At 31.6% G+C, this 20,728-nt stretch overlaps 2 protein-coding genes across 17 annotated transcripts in view; one reads left to right on the top strand and one right to left on the bottom strand.

Moving 5' to 3' along the window:
* Positions 1-20,728, top strand: part of LOC143083541 (uncharacterized) — a 73,230-nt gene that overhangs the window by 21,197 nt on the left and 31,305 nt on the right. For 13 of the 15 annotated variants that reach the window (XM_076259790.1, XM_076259792.1, XM_076259791.1 and 10 more), the window contains 3 exons: positions 12,791-13,882; positions 15,444-15,491; positions 17,575-17,626. In XM_076259790.1, coding sequence (XP_076115905.1) covers positions 12,791-13,882; positions 15,444-15,491; positions 17,575-17,626 — 1,192 coding nt within the window. Of the gene's footprint in view, positions 1-10,745; positions 10,869-12,790; positions 13,883-15,443; positions 15,492-17,574; positions 17,627-20,728 lie in introns of those variants that run through there. The other 2 variants (XM_076259797.1, XM_076259795.1) reach the window with 2 other exon arrangements.
* LOC143083543 (dopamine beta-hydroxylase-like) overlaps positions 1-20,728 on the bottom strand; it is a 284,123-nt gene that overhangs the window by 258,802 nt on the left and 4,593 nt on the right. The window contains exon 2 of one of the 2 annotated variants that reach the window (XM_076259804.1): positions 17,039-17,335. The gene's annotated coding sequence lies outside the window, so the exon portion shown is untranslated. The remainder of the gene's footprint in view (positions 1-17,038; positions 17,336-20,728) is intronic. The other variant, XM_076259805.1, reaches the window with a different exon arrangement.

Here is a 20,728-nt window from a genome sequence, read left to right as displayed (position 1 = left end):
AGGGCCAAGACAGAAAAGTTGAAAGCGATCATAAAAACCTTTGTACCTTTTTTCACAATTTATAGTTGCCATAGAATTTTAATTTGAATGTTTGAAGTTTTTGTTCTTCTTAAATTCACGACTTGACATTGCTTTTTTTTGAAATTTTGATATAAGGAGGTGTGAGGTATACATCTACAAATCAGCACCTTTCTTCATTTGGTACATCAAAATATTAAAAGTAGGTCCATTTGATATTGACAATGAAAAAAGGATGTTTTGACACTTAGGAGCAAAAAATATGCAACACTAATGACCTCCATGTATAGATTACATTCCAACAAGAACAGAAAGATATTTAACAGTTTGTACATTCTGAAGGTTAATAGACCTAGTAAATAGACCTAGACTATACGCTCAGGCCTTTTTGGCCTGGATAAACAAAGATGTTTAGACTTTTGCAAAATATATAACAAAGAAGATATGGTATGATTGCCGATGAGACAACTTTCCACAAGAGACCAAATGCCACAGAAATGAACAACTGTAGGTCACCTTACAGCCTTCAACAATGAGTAAAACACCATAACACATAATCAGTTATAAAATACCTTGAATTGACAAATGTAAGAAATTCACACAAAAAAGACAAACACCATTTTGGATTTGAAATTCCTTTTATGTGCTTTGCTGACTTGACTTGAGAGAATTTTGTTTTTTCACTTTGTACTTTTCCAGTACATTTAACACATAAAATGTAGGTGAACATAATCTGGTGTTGTAATCTGACTTTTAATGCAAAAAATCTGTAGTTTGAGAATTAAATGTAATATAGTATACACCTTGTCAAATTTATTTCCATAACTGTTATTATTTCTGAAATACGTGTCCAGTTACACATAACAAAACCTGTTTTATTTTGTAAGTAAAAAGTCAGGTGTGACCGATTTTAATTTTTCATCTTTTTGACGGCAGGAGATTACTTTAAGAGGATAAAAAAATTGTGACGATGAATACACATCCTTATAGAATTAAAAAGACATCCTTTTCAAACTGAATATGGTTTTTAATATTTTATATTTCACAAAACAGGACTTGTAAATAAATTGTATAAGGCAGATTTTACAGTATTGTGTTCTGTCTCCTACTTTCATGTTGCTAACGTGACGGAGACAAAAATGAGTAACGTTAGCGACATTTGGACATGTCACATGAGCAACAACATCTTTAAAAGTTAAAATGTATGCACACAGTGATGTTTAATATATGCCTGAAGTAATAAAATTGTACAGTCTGGTCTAGAATTTCTAAATATATATATACAGAATGTCATTTGCAGGTGTACTTTATATCAAATGAATACACAAGAAACCAAAAAATTAGTAACGTTAGCGACATTTGGACATGTCACATGAGCAACAACATCTTTAAAAGTTAAAATGTATGCACACAGTGATGTTTAATATATGCCTGAAGTAATAAAATTGTACAGTCTGGTTTAGAATTTCTAAATATACAGAATGTCATTTGCAGGTGTACTTTATATCAAATGAATACACAAGAAACCAATTCGTAATAGTAACATTAGCAACATCTACTATCATGACATTACGTTTTGTTGCGAACGTCTTTTTGATGGACGGAATACATTTAAGGTCCTCTTGTAACGATATTACATACAACTTACCTTCTTTGCTTCCCCATCATGTGAAGGAACTGACTCCGAATCTATTTCTGCAAAGGGCGATATCGTAACTCCTATACAGGAGACTTACAGATCTAAATATATGTTGCTCACGTGACACTGATTTGGACGGAAACCTCGAGCAGTAACGTTCGCAAAAAATAAAACAGCCAATGATATTGATTCCTCAAGTCCTTTGACCCCCTTACGTCATCCAAATTTAATATGATTGCTATTTTCAATTATTTATAAAACCCGGGATAAAAATAACTACAATAGGCTGTCTGAGAACCAACAAGAAAATTGCGATCGTGACATACCACAATGGACGGAAAAGTCGTGACGTTAGCAACAATATGATTAAATTACCTTTTTTAGCCTTTACCAATAAAAATCTGCCTTAAAGTTATGATTAAAACACAAAAGAAGACTTTTTATTAAAATATAAGTCCATGTTATTAGGCTCCACTTATAAATAATACTTCAAAATTCCACTCCAAATAAGCTGGATGTCAGTAAAGTAGGTCATGATGTCTATTCCATGTCCAATATTTTGAAATTGAAAACCCTCTAATTCTAACAAAAAACACAAACACAGAGTAATTTTTATTTTTATTTACTCAGAAAGACACATTTTATTCAATAACATAATGCATTACTCCATTACACAGTCTGTTTCACAGTTTCAGCAATTGCTTTTTTGATGGATACAAAAAAACAATAATTCCTTCTTATTGTAAAATCTGCCATAATAGAATGATTATAATCTGACATGAGTTATCTCCCCTTTTAATCTTAGACATCATATAATGATTGTATTTGATGGTTTTATGATAATTAACTTATCATGCTTGAGTGATTTCTGATAATGATCAATAATTGGTACTGTCTATTTAATCAGGGGACTGTGTGAGGAGGATTGTAAAAAAATTGTAAAAAATATTTTTTTGAGATTCAAAATGTAAAGGTCAAATGCACTTTAGCATGTTTTATAGTAGGTGAGGAAAAAAATCAAAGTTCACTTTTTTTCAAACTTTGATGAAATGGATTTGAGGAGGAAATATTAAAACTGTCTCTCTTATAAATGTTTTAATTTTATTATTTTGATCTAATTTTATATTTCACTTTGACTTTGCCAAGATGACTAATTAACTAACAACAAAATATGACATGTCTTTTTACGGGGATGATCTTGTAAAATATAAATTTTTGGCATTGTTTCGTCAAGTAAGGTCACTTAACATCAGGTTTAGAAAGGTTTTATTAGACTTTTATTAGACATAATTTTTTCTGAAGATTGTTTTGTCCAAAATAGAAAAATTAAATGATAAATTTGAAAATTGCATTTATTTGAACCATGTGATTTCAAAAACCCAGAGAAGACTGCATTCAGAAATATCTCAAGATCTTACTGATTGCATCCACTTCAAATTCCACTACGTATTTAGTGCCAATGCTAATTGCCTGTGAGTTTTCTATGATACATTTGTGGTAAATTTTTGCCCACCCTCCTATTATAGATTGCATTTAAGTCATACATGTTTTAGAAATGATTTCCCAGTAGAGCATCATTTGTTCAGAAATTTTAGTTCAAATTCTCACTTGAAAAAAGCAAAATATTTTTAGAATGCATTCATCATTACATAATGGTTACATCCTGCAGAATGCCAAAAAAACACTCTCAAGATCTACTTCAATTTCTTTGTTAATTTCATTCAATGATAAGTAAATTTCGGCTGAATATACGATAACAAGGATTTATTATATATTCGTTAGTTTGGAACAAATTGTTTTAGATGTGTTTCCGATGTAAATGAAAGTGATATAATTTAATTTCCAATGACGCTCAATCAATCAACGTGTCATCTGTTTAGTAAAGCTAGAAGTTAGGCGACAGCATTCATTATGAAAGTCTCTTAGCTAAGTTTTTGAGGTTCTACAGTACATTTTATAGATATTTAAGTATTTTTGTGTCATAATATTTTAGTTTGAAGCAATTATTTACAGTTTAACTAGGGTTTGAACCAAGAGCATCTTGTAAGATAATATTCTTGAAAGTTAATCAGCTTTGATAGGATAATAACACGCTTATTTGATCTACATGTATACTAATGTTACAGCAGAATCTGAGCACATATACTAAGAATTTTCCATTCAAGACTTAGATAAATCTAGAAGTGGAGGGGAAGGGGTCTTAGGTGACAAATATCTGGTTCTTAGCTGCAGAAATTGCAAGATATTTTAGTCAGTTTTTGATATGGCTATAAAACCCAATGACTTGATTTGACTTTAAAAAAAATTGCCAGCATTAAATTTGTTAATAATCCAGTAAGTACTCTGGATTGTAAAAATAAAATTTTAGAAACAAGAACATTGTGATTTTTATATTGATATCAATGGGTATTTGCAGTGTAACATCTCGATGCTGCTAATATAATCTATTGTTTGTCTACTTGTATCCTGTATTTTTAAACCTTTTTTCCTGTCTAGAGATGTAAATTAACCTTCAACTGTTTGACAGATTTGACCTTGAAAAGATCAGTGACCTTTGCTAACTTGGAGATATTGGAATTTATATTACCTTACTTTAGCCCTAATGGATATATTACAAATATTTTAATTGAACTTTCTATGTTAAATATATCTACAATATTTTAAATGCAGTGACATTTTGGGAAAAGTAGGTAAAACTGAGAATTTGCTTAGTTCCCACATTTTGTAATTGAGAAACTTTCTGAACCAGATATTTTTATGTAGAAGACCTGTTTATGCAAGCTTGAAGTTGCAATTATTTTATAGCCATATAGTATCTAAATATAAATTTATTGAACATTTGGAAGGGCAGATTTATTTGTAAATTAGATTGATGGAGAAATTCACGTATTTGATATCTTAACATTAATCATTAGGATAAAAGAACATTTAAGATTGGATTCAGTTGATAGTGTGTAGATATATGAATATGTATGATTGGTGCCAATTTCTGTTTTTACTGTGGAATTTTATATTCTGTAAATCTTTTTGTGCTTTTTATGGCCATTATACTACAGAACAAGGGAATTATGTTTTTACCAGGCTGTCTGTCTTAGTACATCTCATATACCATTAGTATAATATCAGTTGTAAGTTTTGCTTTTAACTAGTCAAATCTGGTTTTATCAACTTGAAGCTGAATATACATTTTCATTTTAATGTGAAGGTCTTGAAATATATATGCCAAATTTTAGGTTTTTGACCCAGATTTCCTGCTTCACTGAATATATAAACCTAGTGTGAGCTGGTCATGATAATCTAATGAATAGGCACAGTAAAGATTTATAATTTTATGAATAGGCACAGTAAAGATTTATAACTTTTTTATGAATAGGCACAGTAAAGATTTATTATTTTATGAATAGGCACAGTAAAGATTTATAATTTTATGAAAAGGCACAGTAAAGATTTATAATTTTATGCCAAGTTAAAGAAATTTCTCTACAAACAATAAGAGTACTTAATATATAATGTTGAGGCCAAAATTAAAATATTGTTTGTTTGCCCTTTTCCGACCCTATGTCTTGAAACAGGGTAGGTAGGTAGGTAAAATATTTTATTTTTTTCCCCAAAAAAATAACTTGACTCGGTATATTTTTTTATATGGGTAGGCTGGTAGGTATAATATTTTATTTTATAGATACAAAATCTGCATAATGTCATTTTTTTTCTGTCTTGCTTTTGCTTATAAGTTTGTGGGACAACGTTTTGAAAAAAAATATCATGTAGAATGTGACGTTAATTCATATGGCTTTTTTTTTTTTGCACTACTATTTTGTTTTCAAATATCAAAATAAAGAGCTGTGTCGCATATTTTCAACGTTCATTTATGCCTGTAACTTTGAAGAGTTTTAAATTGCACTAATATTCTGTACTACATACCTAAAGGTTTTCTGTAAGAGATAACTTTGTCCTGGTTAAATAAGTCCGGGCAGACATACATTACTATAAGAAAAAGTCCCTAGAGTGTTTAAATTTCCGTGTGTGCCCATGTTTCCAATACAAATGCTACAAAACTTAAAATCAATTGTCACGTATTTTACATCGCATTTATAAATGATTTGTATGGAAAACTTTGGCGATTTTACTGCCAAATATTCTCCACTTTACAGGCTTTTGTCACCTTTGGTTCATGTCAGATATAAATAATATGGCAATGCTGGTCGAAGGCATCGTTAACCATGATTATCATCCTAATATACGGATCACAAAAGGCCATCCCTACATAAAATACAACGTCCGTTTACACAAAATAGTTTGTAAACACGTTAATATTTTTTTATTAAACAAACTTTTTTGTAAATGAACCCTGCTCTTCAAGTAAAAAGATGCAGAGTTAACGCACGTCATATCATTATTTCAAAGCGTTTAACATCGATTTCAAACAAATGCTTTGAAACTCTATGCATGCTATATGCAAGTGTTCATGCCATGATCACGTGATACCAAACGGACTAGACCTTATACGATAAAGATAAAACCCGAGGATTCCGGTAAAAAAGTTTTGAGCGGGAAATACAAATATAAGATTTTTGGTAGGACGAAAAAATAAAATAAAATAAAATCTTGCTGGTAAATGCAAATAAAAGATTTTCAGGCGGAACGAATTTATAGGGTCGGTCGGTAAAGGGCAAACAAACAATATTTTAATTTAAGCCTGACCAAGTCACAATCAAAGTAGCAATTGATGCAACACACAAGAAAACAAAAATAAACAGTCAATCAGTTGATACATGTGACAGCTTTAGTGGCACTTAACAGAACAATATGATTTCATGGAAAAATCCTTATTTTCGTGAAAAGCCATTGTTGAGGGAGGATAGGTCAGGGATCCTGATCCCGAAATCCCGGGCTTAAAAACACTAAATCCTGAGGTCCAGAAATTAGATAAAGTAAATCCCAGCATACCGAAATCCGAAAAAAAGAATTCCCGGATCCCGAAAGGGTCAATCACGAAATCCCAAGCTTAAAAACAGCCGATCCCGGAGTCCCGATAAAGGTCCACTATATCCCCCCTCATTGTTTCAATTTTACATTTACAAAATCATTAAATATTTTATCAAGGAAAATATACTCCACCTACATACAATATATATTCAGAACAATATATAAAACATGTACTATATACATGTATATGAATTAAATATTGTATAAAGCTCACAAGTACTACTTGACTGAATTGATCTGAAACTGTTAGAGGAAATCTTTAAGTAGTCAAACCCAACCGGAAACCAGTTGTTCACAATTGCCAAAAAGTAATGCGAGTGAATCATTGTTATACATACATTGTAGACTTAATCTATTCGTGTCTTGAAGGATTGTGTGATATTTTTTAGTAGTAATTTGTGATTATTTTTGACGATTGCTGAGATATTTTAGTGTTGTTGTGCATACCTTGATTGCATTTCTGTGCAGTTTTTTGTATGTCTAATGTATGATGCACAGGTGCACTTTTGAAAATCGAAACCCTAAGTGCAAGTAGTGTAATTGATGTATAGGCTTCTGAAGTTTTTATTGACTTTAGAGATTTGGCTAATACAGCTTTAAATTTTTGAAGCTGTATGTGCCTCTAGAATTTGTAAAATATAAAATAGTGGTACTTAGACTTTTCAGTTGCACTTAGCTTTAGAAGATAGAATCTGAAGTTGTATATATTTCTGTGTAAGATGTCATGTAACTTTTTTTTTTGAAATCCTCTTTTTAAAACATATCTTAAACCTGTTAAAACCACTGAGGTAAGGTATGAAAAAAGGCACTGTCAGAAATCTAAGTAAGATATGGTTATAGATCTGCATTGATGTACTGCTGCGAAATTAAAAAAACTCTTTGTTTAACACTTGTCCAATTGTTCTGTGATTTCATGGACATCTTTGAGTTTATATTTAAAAAGAATAGTTATGGGTTCATTAAACATTGGGGCAAATAAAGTTCAATTAGCAAATTGTATTAATATTTGTTAAAAAGATGGTGTGCTTTCCTTTTTTCTGTGCCAAAAATGATGAAAAAATACCACCATGTTATAAATGTTTACAGACATTAAACACCTGGGATGATTATTTTTAATTAATAGGAAATTATTCACACAGGTGTGTTTCATGTTTATCCAATACCTCTAATTAAGGTTGGATAAAAGAAAGACTTCATAGAATTAGAAACCACCAAAAAGTAATTTACTGACATATATATTGGCAAGTTGGAAGTAGATCTAGTCTTTGTTGAAGACCTGAAAAAATTGAAAACCCTTTTTTTTTCTTACAATATATATACTAATAATAAGATGTAATATGATTGCCAATGAGACAACTCTCCACCAGAATTTTGATATGATAAATGATATAGACAGTGGGTGCTCTCTCACTAGCAAAACAACATAACTGGAAAATATAAGGACTTACACCACAGGCACAGGGACCTATTCTACTGCATACACACAGTACCTGAGCATCAAACCCTACAGACGAGTACAGTCTATGTAAAATAAGAAGATGTGGTGTGATTGCATAAGGAGACAACTCTTCAACAGACAACAAAACCATTTGATTTAAATACAAAACATCTGTAAAACCTGGCTGAGCATGGACACAACATCAAATATTCTTTATTTTTAAAATCTTAATTGATTTCTAGTATTCCAAATTTTGCAAAAAGTCATAAGTGGTACCATAAATACATGTTGGTGTAGAAATCTGTATTATAGCATTATTTTTACATGTAATATCTCTTAGTTAGTTCCTTCAGTTTCAAAGTCATGGAATAGTATATATATACAAAGTGTCTGGAAAGTTTCTTTACTTCAAGTTCCTTCCCAAAGGGGCTGAAACTTGTACTTTTCGCTCTCTATATAATTATATATTTATTAGCTTATGAGATCTTTCATCTTTAGATCATGCCTTATTTATGCCCTATAGACTTTGAGAGTATTAGGGAGCTACCATTTGATTTTTATGGGGGGGGGGGCTAGGATGAAATTTGAAAAAAATAGGCAGGACAGAAGTTTTGAGTAAAAAAAAGGCCGGATGTGACACTTGCAAAAAAAAAGTCAGGACGACAATTAATGTAAAAAAAAGTCAGGATAAACTAAAAAAAAAAAAAGGTAGGACTGATTAGAGTGAAAAATAAAAAGGCAGGACAGAGATTACAGTTAAAAAAAATGCAGGACAAAATTTTTCATCCTATCCCCCCATAAAAATCAAATGGTAGCTCCCTTATGTACAAGGTAATTTCACAGTTTATTAACATACAATGTATGTACCAATGAAGTAGGTAAAGGTTACATATCAATGCTAATCATCTTTCTGTATGAGAATCAAATCACTCAATAAGATTTTGTTTCAGGATTTTGAATGTTCAAGTATCTTAAAGTGTTATGAACTTAAAAGGAGCATGAATTGACTAAGTGTTTTAAAAATCCCACAAAAATGCTGAGAATTTTGTAAATTTATACTTCTACTGAGAGATTAGAAAACACATACATGACTACTATGGTACACACAGCTGGACAATTTTCACATGATATGTTAAATCTTGAATTTTATACAAAAATGCTATCGTTTGGAACCCATAACTTTGCGTAGGTATAACAAATTTCTCATGATATAATCTTAAAATTTATTCTTAAACGTTATAACTTTTGGAACCCCAAACATTATTTAGGTAAAAAAAACATACTTCGGAATTAGTGTCATAAATAGGAACATGTAAATATGTGTATTATATACTCTTATGACATGAATTTTTTGACAATAACAAGATATTATTAATAACAAATTAATGATCATATTTTATAGCTCAAGGTGTGACCACTCTGACAAGTTACGTCTACTGTTAATGTCCAATTACTATGATGGAAAAGGTGACAATTTGTCCAGACTAAAGTAACTAATGGTCTGACCTCTGTTGAGGGCAAAGGGACAGTCCAAAAGACAAACTGAAACTTTTTGTCATTTGTCTAAATATTTGATCTGTTCAAAGATTTTTCCAAGGCCTTGGACTTTTCAATTTGTTAAAATCAGTGCTTAGGGACTGTCTAAGAAGAGGTGAACTTTGTTACATGTTAAAAAGACTTTTTGAGACGAAGAACAACATTAGGCCTTTTTTTTTTAATTAGTTGGTTTACGGACAACTAGTGTCAAAGGTTAGGGTCGGAGGAGGTAAAAAAAATAAAAATAAAATAGCAATCTTAGATTTTTTTTTGTTCACGTATAACTGTTCTGAAAAATTTGAGTTGGAGGAAAAAAAAAAAAAAATGCTGTTCATTCATGACATTACAGGGGTTGAGTACGTTGACCATCAAAGTTAATATTCAACTGAAAGTAGATGAAGCCGTCAGACTCCATGGTCCTCCCTCGTTGGGTTTTTGAATTCGTCTGCGTCATTTCGAAGCTTTTCAAAATACGCCGTTCACTACAAACGCTTTATTGACACAGACAAAACGTTTTGGAACGCCTCGGATTTTTTTATTCACAGCACTCGAAAAATCGGGTCGGCGGAATAAAAAACAACACGAAATCAAAATTTTAATTTTATTTCACTTTTAAACAAAATCGGGTCGGCGGATCCGTAAACCAACTAATTAAAAAAAAAAGGCCTTAAAAACATGTTTGCTTCTCTTTGGGTTTTGTCATAAGTTGGAAATTAAGTTAAATTGATAATTAATCAGAAGATATCCAGACATTTCAATGATATTTTTGTCCATCAAACTCTTTACGATCAACAAACCTATGAATAAGGTGACATTTGAAGTTTAGAGTAAATTGGTAATGAAAGAGTAACCCAGCGACACAAAAATATCAAAAGATATCAACAAAATTTTGTATGCCTTTTATAACACTGACCAACTAATTTAGATGTATACTGGCTATCACAATCCCTTTTTGTTGTCAATCCCATACAGTTTAGTATAGATTTATTATTAATTTAATATAATAACAAACTGTAGGCCCTCCTTTTTCTTAATTAACATCTCTATTGTTTACAACTAGACATTAGTCAATTCTTCCAATACACCACACAAAGTGCAGAGGTAAAACCACACTTCGTTAGACAGAAGATGCATGACTAATAGAAAGGTCTTACATTCCTTAAATAATAGTGTGTTTACAATAGCTCATTTTACAGTTTAAAGAATTTCATTCAACAAGTAAGGAAGGTGTAAAAAATGGCTGAAATTATGGTATGTTGTTTCGCTTTCTTATCGATTTTTTTTCTCTAAGAATTGTTTCGGAGATTGCTCAGAAATTAAATTATGTAGATATTTTATGTCCTTGTTTTGTGATGGATTGGAAATAGCAAAGATGACACATGCATATATATATATATCCTCAAATAGTAGATAGTTATTATTGATTGTTTTCCCCATAGTAGGTTATTGTTTTGGTCTGACAAAAATCCTTTTATTGAATCAAAAAGATTACAGTTCTAGGCTAAGTTGTTGATACTGTAAGATTTGAGTAAGTCTGTTAATATCCTAATTTGTCAACACAGATTTCCAATGTATCACAGTTATTGTATTGGTAGGAATGTGATAAAGTTATGAATTTTCGTTGTTTTTGATTAGTTTAATGGACAAATAAGAAGTATTATTTAGCATTGTTTCCTTTTACTGGGGATTCAATATTTGTTGGATTACAGATTTTCCATGATTGAGGATTTACTCTTTGTATTTGTTTTTTTTATTCTGTGGTTTTGCCTAAGTCTGCATACAAGCCTAAAGAAATTTGTATTGTGTTGAACAGTGATAAATATGGTTTTACATATACAGGAACTGTATTGAAATTGGTACCCTAGGGATGATAATAAATCTACAAACTGTTTGTTTTCCAGTGGCGGATCCAGGGGGGGTTGTGGGGGTTGAAACCCCCCCTTTTTTTGGCCGATCAATGCATTTGAATGGGAGCATGTAGTTGGACCCCCCCCCCCCCCCCCCCCCCCCCCCCCCCCCGTTACTCTGGGTTGGGAACCCCCCTTTTTAAAATGGCTGGATCCGCCACTGTTTTCCCCCTCATTAGTAATTCTGTATAATATAGAAATAAGATGTGTTATGATTGCCAATCAGACAACTGACCACAAGAGACCAAATTGACACAGAAGTTAACAGTTATATGTCACTTATAATACGACCTTCAACAATGAGCAAAGCGTATGTTTGCCAGTAGTCATGTTTATCATTTTAAGCATTCATTATTTTGCAGTGGTTGAATTTGGTGCATCAAACAAATCAAGTTTGCTTTATATAAATTATATTTGAGTGGGATTATGAGTTTAAGTACAATTTATATGATTGCTAAGGCCAAATAAAAATATATGTGTGGTTCCAGTAACCCTACCGTCCCTACTTTTTCGGCTTAAAAATAGCCTACCCTAAAGATTTTATTGTCATTTTTCATTAAGCACTGTTAAAGTCAGAATGTTGCTCCCATAGACTCAATGTAAAAAAAAAACCATAAAATAAAAAAAATCCCTACCTACCTACCCTAACTTTTTTTCAGATGTAACTGGAACCACACATACTTTTTTATTTGGCCTAAGCAAGTAAACAGAATCAATGAACTTGATGGACATTTTTCTATGAACCCTCTTCCAATGTCTGTTACTCTACTGATCATTACTTCATGATTAAGAGGGATGGGGTGGGGGATCGGAGATTGGTGCTTACTTGGATTTTGTTTAACTAAAAATAAACTATTGCAGGCTTGGGAAAAAAGAGTTTTACACAATTAGCAGTACTTAAGTGGTATGATTACATTATCTATCCAAACATTCATATTTGATGCCCTTTCCCCCATGTTCCTATGATCACTCATTGACAGTGTGGGAGATACTCTGGTTCTTGCCAAACACTCATGATCACTGACTTAAAGGGGTATAAGCTGCCAATTTACGTTACGTCCACCTTACTAAATAAAATCTCAAATTGATGTACATATATAAACAAACAATTATTTTAGAATTAACAAAGTCTCACACAGGAAAAATGCAATAACTGCATGAAATCATAGTACTGTGAATTGTGAACTGTTTCAATAGTTTTGTATATTTTCATTTGAAATATTGTTATGTAATGCATCATTTAGATTTTCTTCTTTATTTTTGCAGGCTTCTGTAACAACAAACGGTAACGGCCAAAGTGTGAACCCATTATACGAACTTTCAATGGACCAAGGTTTCTCCACATCTGAATCAAATAATTTAATCATGTCAGAGGAAATAGATGTTTCACAGAAATCCACAAAATCATCAAATCCACTTTACGATTTTGAAAATAATGACTCTACCGAGCCATCTGCTAATCCACTATATGACTTGTCTGCCGGTGAAACTAATGGACATGATGTGGATTTACTTGGGACTGGAATTTCTGTTGTGACTGATGATTCTGGTGTTACCATGGAAACCGAGGCATCAAATGAAGGAGATAATTTATTGTTGAATACAGGAGATAGTTTAAAGTTCGAAGTTAGACGAGATGAAAGTCACGAAAGCATGAATGGAATAAGTGATGAAGATAGTGAATTAGTTGAAAAATTCAATGAAGCTGAACATCGGGAAATATTACAAAAACAAACTGAAAGTCTGGCACAAGGATCTGATGTCATACGTGAACAAACTGAGATCACATTTGATGATCAGCCTGGAATTCTCATTACACAGGAAGAGGACCAATTGATAGAAACAAAGGAGGATCCAGTCGAAGTTGGGGACCAGTTGGTGGAAACCAGTCAAGATTTAGTCGAAGTTGGGGACCAGTTGGCAGAAACCAGTCAAGATCTAGTCGAAGTTGGAGACCAGTTGGTGGAAACCAGTCAAGATCTAGTTGAAGTCGGGGACCAAAATGAACCAGAAGTTATTGAAGATGTGCAAAATGACCAAGATATTACTGAGGAAACAGAAGAAATTGTAGAAATCACACAACAGGAAGTGGCAGCGGACACACAGACAGAACCAGAAGTGCCACAATATAGTGAGGAGTTTGTAGAAACTGCTGAACAAGAGGAAGATCTAAATCAGAATAATCAGCCTGACCCAGTTGAGGTTGTGCCTGATACATATGAGATCGTGTCAGACACAGTTGAGGTTGTCACACAGGAAGAAGAATTACAAGAACATGAAGTAGAATTACAAGAACAGGAAGTCATTCCTACTGAAGAATTTGAAAATAGAACTAGCAGCAGTTCATTAGAGGAACAGGTAATACACTTAATTAAAAACACAGCAAAACTCAAAAATAAATTATACCTGAGATAAGAAAGAAGATGTGGTATGATTATCAATGTCGGCAACTCTTCACAAGAGACCAAATGACACAGAAATGAACAACTTAAAGTCACTGTTAGACCTTCAACAAAGAGCAAAGCCCATAACATGATGCATGATCCATGTCTGAACATCTTTGATTCATTTTGGTGACTGCCCTGCTAATTATTTTTGGCAAACCTTTGAGGAAAGCAATATATTTGTATAGTGTTAAACTAAATTTCCTGTCTATATTTGTCTAAGGATAACTTGTGTTACATTCTTGCATAAATACTGGTGAGAGAAACAAATTGTTACATAACCTGCTGAAAAAATTATGATTGGTCATAAAAAATGATTAATTTGATCTGCAAATCAAGATATAGCCTTATCATGTTCTAGAATCATCTGCACCTGATGTGATAACTTTAATATAGGAACTGATATAAGACGATTTCAAGCTAGAAATCAAAAATTATGTTTCAATTTTATTATTTAAATACATGTGTACACATATTGGTTTGAAATAAAAGATTACATCAACTACACTAAATAACTAGAAATATTCAGAATTTAGTTCTTTAAGTTTAAATGTCAACAACTATTGGGATTTTCATTAAGGATTTCTACAACAATTAGAAATTTAAAGAAAAATATTTTTTTTACTCTGACATATATTTCATTTTCTAAGGAAACTTTCTCTTCTGAAGTCTTATCTTACATGTATGACTTATGGAATATAAAATATTTACATACTAGTATTATATTCTTAAAATAAATTATCTTTGTCATGTTAAAGTTGAAAAAACTGTTCTCTTAATGAGGCGGCAGAGAGTAAACAAACAAAATCAAACTCGAATAGTTTTTCAGTTGAAAATTTTTTGAATAAACTACTAGTTTAGGGGAGATTACTCTAACTGTGTTGTGTGACTTGTGAATCTAAAATGGTATTCTGTAAGTTAAAAACACCCTGTAATTAATTGGAGGAGTTAGTCAATATGTCTTGTTTCTTGTTATACATATTTTATGACAGAAATGACATAAAAAGTTATTGTAGTGGTATAATTACACCCTTTCCAAATAAAAATCTTTTTATGTGTTATATGACCTTAAATTATGACCTTCAGGAAGAGGTGAAATAAAGGGGAATTTATCTCAATAAATCTGATATTAACTTAATAGAAATTCTTTTGAAAAACTGCAGATTAAATGAAAACAAAATGTTGAATAATGAAAATTCATTGTTTATTGGTGATTAGCAAATTTACTAAAAATGCATAGATTTAGAAACAATACAATTATGTAATAAAGTCATGAAATATCAAAAAATACCAAAACTGTGAAGTTGAATTATTAAAGACATTTATGTTATTTTGTCAAATAGACTTTTCTTTACCAACTTTTTGTAAAAATATATTAAAATGAAATATTTCAGACTTAAGAGTTGGATCTTGCAATTAAAAATGTAAAAAAAAAAAGCTGTTTTATTGAATTTTAATCTTCTACATGTATTTAGGTTACATATAAATCAACCAGTTTTATTTCCCTGAGGGTAACACCAGTTGTAAGTACACATGTGTATTACATATGATTTTAACTTCTGTGTACATAAATAATAACATATTTATAACTTAACATATGTATACAAAATACGTAAAACATATATAATTTATTATCTAAAAAACAATTATTTACAACCAAATTGAACTGTTCCTTTAATAAAGATAGAGGCAACAGATACCAGATGGATTTATTGTGCCAATTCGCAAGGGAACAACTATCCCTTAACTAAAGAAGAAAGATGTGAATGACAATAATAAGATCTTTAACAATGATCAAAAGCCATGTTGCCTACTACTAAAAGGCCCAAATATGATTAAATGTTAAAACCAAATATTTTTCTGATGGTCCAAATTTGAATAGCTGTTTTTGTTTTGAACAGTCACAAGTAAAACCTATTGAACTTCCAACAATATTTAATACCCATGCATGCAGGTTTAAGTTAATACAACTGAAGCTAACCTTCTTTTCAATTTACAGCGGATTCCATTGAGTGTGTAGCCAAAGGGAATATCTTTGGTTAGCTTGTTTGTTAGCTGAACCATGAAGTCTTTATTAGGTCAGGTATACTACCCTCCTTTAGAAGTAGCATCTATAGTCCAACAGACAGATTGGTTTTCTATCGGACTAGTCTATCTATTCTTAAAGTAGGGAAGTTTACCTAACCTAGCAATGACTTCACGGTTCAGCTAACAAGCAAGCCAACCAAATATACTACTGTTGGCTACACACTCAATGGAATGCGCTGTAATTCTTAAAAAAACATCTTTTTTAAGTTTATTAAAAATATTAACCTGAGTAAGACTAAATGGTTAGAGTTATCCCTCTTTGGAAAAGGACAAATCTGACATTTGGTACATTTTCTAATATCAATAATTTATCAACAATAATATTAATGACTTTATACTAATTAATGCTAATCCATCATATTCAATTATATATTATCAGTAAAATACAGTTTGATGTGCAATATATGCAACCTGTTCCAAGTTGTTAAATTCCTATCCTGTATTGATACTTGTCGAAAGTTATTATCAGGAGAAAGCGATACCCTCTTTTTCAATTAGCATCAAACCATCTAACAGTCGCTGATGTTCTGATGCAGAGTCAATGGCAATACCCTAGCAACAGGAATTTTTTGATAATTACAAACTTTTAGAGGCACAACTAAGGGTTTTAAAAACAATTTTTGGCTACAACAATGGCAACATTTCAAAAAATAAAGTTTTTAATCAAATGATGATTTTGTATTGTCTGCAAATATATTTTACCATCTTTGCAAATGCTTTCAATGTATATAACTATTCTGCCCCTGCCTAGCTTAAAATATACATGTAATAAGAATATAAGTTAAAAATTTTGAAAGCTCTTTCTATTTCTAAGACATCATTCTTAATATGACTTTGCTTAAACCAAATGAAAGCAATCTTTAATAATACTGAAACAATTTACATTTATTTCACATGTTGAACATAAATACTTAGTTAGGTAAAACATCTGAGATATATTAATTGAAGTTATATTAAACATTGTCCAAAAATTTATACCTACCTTTGAAATATCTGCCACATTTTGTGCTTTATTTTCATGTGCGTAGAACAAGATTGCTCATTCCTGGCAGTGCCCCCTTTGTTGACTACTTGAAGTGTGCATTCTGCAAGATACATAGCAATGTTTGGTGATTAGTAACACACCTGAGCTATAATTATTTTTTCGTTTCTTTCTTGTGTCCTCTTGCTTGTCTTGTCATTTGAGATTGGATTTATTAATATAAGATGGCTTCTCTTAGGAATAAAACTCCTGGAAAGTTGACAGCGTCCTCAAAATTTCAAGCATCTGCCACTACAACTGAAGAAAAAACAGAAAAAGTTAAAACAAATGTTGGGAAAGTTGACAAAGGTCAACCTTCTACTGGAAAGTCAGTTCAAACAAAAACTGGAAGTGCTCAAGCTCAAACTCAAAGTGTTAAAACCGAAAAAATGGATCCCAAATTATCAGGGAAAACATCTACTGAAAGTAAAACTGTTACAAAAGTTGAATCTAGTGATAAAAAAAGTGGAAAATCTAATACTTCTTCTAAATTTCAGAAGGAAACTACAAGCACCACTAAAACTACCACAGTCACAGAGAAGACACAAGGTAAGAATCAGATTAGAAATATCACACCTCAAAATTTAGGAAGATTCTGTCCTCACCACCTAAGTGACCTGTCCAGGATGGAGCTGGGGTTGGTGGTAACAGAGTGGACAAAAGTGTGGACAAAAAATTTAAGAGGGTCTCAATGTGGATTGAAAATATACTTATATCTATCATGATTACTTTGTTTTATGGTGAGATAAAATAGTTTTGACAATTGACAGACAAGAAGAGGGATTTTAAATGACCTTGACTACCCATAATGGTCCTGCACAGTCAGTCAATCAGCAGTGTGTGAAAAAAATGAAATTTTCTAAGGAATATATATTAATCTTTAGCTCATTTTTTCATGAAGTCTGTATAATTCCAGAAAGAACTGGTTGAACATTTTGTTGTTATGTATCATTGTGAAGCACTTTTGTTTTCCTGTCTCCCACACTTATGGAGATTATTGCTGATAAGATAATTATCTTATGTCTTATCTAATTTAGATTCTTTCTGTATATTGGTGAAATTATGGCTTCTTTGTTATAAGAGTACAATTTTATTCTTGGATACCTGAGTTTTTTATTGGTTGTTTATGGCTCTGAATTTAATCTTTCAGTTACTGTGAGTACTTGCAGATTGATACCTTTGTATTTTTTTGTTAGTTGATTTTTTATGTGATTTTTGACAATTTGATTAGTCAAGTCTTTCAACTTATTTTTGTTGTTTGTTGTATGTTGTGGTGTTTTCTTGTTAAGAGTTCAATTTTCCCACCTTTCATTGAAGTCAGTCTTTCTTGCAGAACCAACCTACTTCATTTGTTTTGGTCATCAATATGCGAATTGCATGAGATAGTTTCAACTAGACATTAAGGTGGTACCTAACACTACAGGGAGATAACTCTGTAAAATCAGCAGAATGTTTTAATGACGTTGTGTTGTTAAGGGAGTACTAAGCTTCTCAATGCTCAAAATAAGTGTTTGTCAAACTGCTATATAACCAGTGTAATTTTTCTGATTAAACGGTTGGTTCAAATTTTTTGATTTTTTTATATTTTTGTCAAAAGGTCAAAGTAAATACAAAATTTAAAGAAAATTAAACGAGCCAAATTAATTTTGGTTAAGGTGTTGGGTACCACCTTAAGCCATCAATCAATCCTATATTTGCCCTATCTGAATAAAAAAAATAGTTTTTATCCATCCCAGTGTTTTTTATCTTGTTAGGTTACTGTCTCATTAGTTTAAACATATTTATTTTTAGCATCAGCCTAGTCTTTTTCGAAATCTTTAAGGATGTCTTTAATGTGCAAGAGATATGACCTCTCTCTTATCATGGGTCAGCCATTTTATCGTCCCCTTCTGAAGGACTATCATGGTTTTCCTCAAGACCATACTCACAAATGGTGTCAAGGGAGAGCTTATAAATTCAGTCCCTTAAATTTTCAACCTGGAACGGCAACCGAACCAGGAACATGTGTTTTTGCTGTCTCATTGGTAATCATATGTACCATACATCTCATGTTAGCAATTTGAAAAAGTACCATTATAAAAAAAATAACATGTCAAGATCTAGTTAATGATTGCCAAATAGACAACTCTCCATCAAAGACCAAAAGACTTAGAAGATAACAACCATATAGCTGACTATGGGGTATGGGTTTTGCTCGTTGTTGAAGGCCATACAGTGACCTATAGTTGTTAATGTCTGTGTCATTTTGGTTTTTTGTGGATAGTTGTCTCATTGGCAATCATGCCACATCTTCTTTTTTATGTCATTGTACATGTTGTATGAACTTCACATAGTGAATAGGAAGCTATAAAAGGCTCCAAAATGACATGTGTAAAACAATTCAAGCAAGAAAAGTACATGCACTGCAGATGAGTGTATAACATGTATGATTACTCTTGTATTATTCAACAAATAACTTGATAGATAGACTTCACTTTTGTCTATACATGCTGTAGACTGCAACAAGGAGCATTTAAACAGATACAGCTAAGTAAGCTATGAAAGGGCCTCCAAATGACATACATTGTATTTAAAACTATTCATAGGAGAAAAGTATATATGCATTGTAGATGAGTGTATAATGACTTGTATTCAAGAAATAACTTGATAGATAGACTTCACTTTTGTCTGTACTCGCTGTTTGATTGTATCTATTCTTAGTTAACTGACATTAATTAATGGAATGTTCATATTGCTAGAAATTACACTCTACTGAAAAACAAGTGTGTGATTAGTTCACTATAGGTCTAATGGCCTTGTACAGCTTCTATTATTGAAATGCTGTTTACTGAAATTGTTCTACAATGATGTATCTCTCTCTAAACGGTGCTTTGAAAAGGCTTTGTTACTTTGTATTTATAAATATAAAACATGCAATGTTTTTAAAATGGCATGTATGATTGGAAATATTGAGAAAGCAATTGATTAACTTTGAAGATACACATGTATGAACAATACTGTGGATTCATTATTATTTTTGGGATTGCATTTTCATAGTTTTCATCTGACTTGAAACCACGAAATCAAATATACATGAACTTTGGTACCAATAAAATTAAAGAAATCCACTGTACTTATATGACAAGCTTTAGATTGCCTTAGTCAGAAAAAATACATGTGACGGAATTGGGGAGAAGTTACCAACTACCTACCTTCTAAACAAGATTATACACACAATACATATGAAATAAGACAACCTCTGACAAGAGACCATACTTTTGACATTTACATACAAGTACATGTATGCGTCATGCTAAAAAATTTTGTTGGTTATCTCAACCCAAAAAATAATGCATATATATATACATGATATATTGACAGTCATATCCACAATCAAATTGGCATAGGATTAATAGTTCATGGTTAATCATACAATGATTAAATATTTATAAATGTTAGGAATTGGCCAATTTCAATTGTATTTTGTAATTTACTTTCTGGAGATTTCAAAATTTAAAAAAATAAGTAATTCAATTGACTGTTAATTTGGAACTAGCTTAAAGGGTGTAAGTAAACTTTACATGTTAGCAGTCATTCCCAAGGTCAAAGGACATTGGGCAAAGGCCAGTAAAATTGGTTTTGTCCAGTAATAAGGGATATATGCATTGATGG

This window comes from Mytilus galloprovincialis, chromosome 7 (assembly GCF_965363235.1).
Source record: "Mytilus galloprovincialis chromosome 7, xbMytGall1.hap1.1, whole genome shotgun sequence".
Taxonomy (NCBI): domain Eukaryota; kingdom Metazoa; phylum Mollusca; class Bivalvia; order Mytilida; family Mytilidae; genus Mytilus; species Mytilus galloprovincialis.
This window is presented reverse-complemented; position numbering and strand designations above follow the sequence as displayed.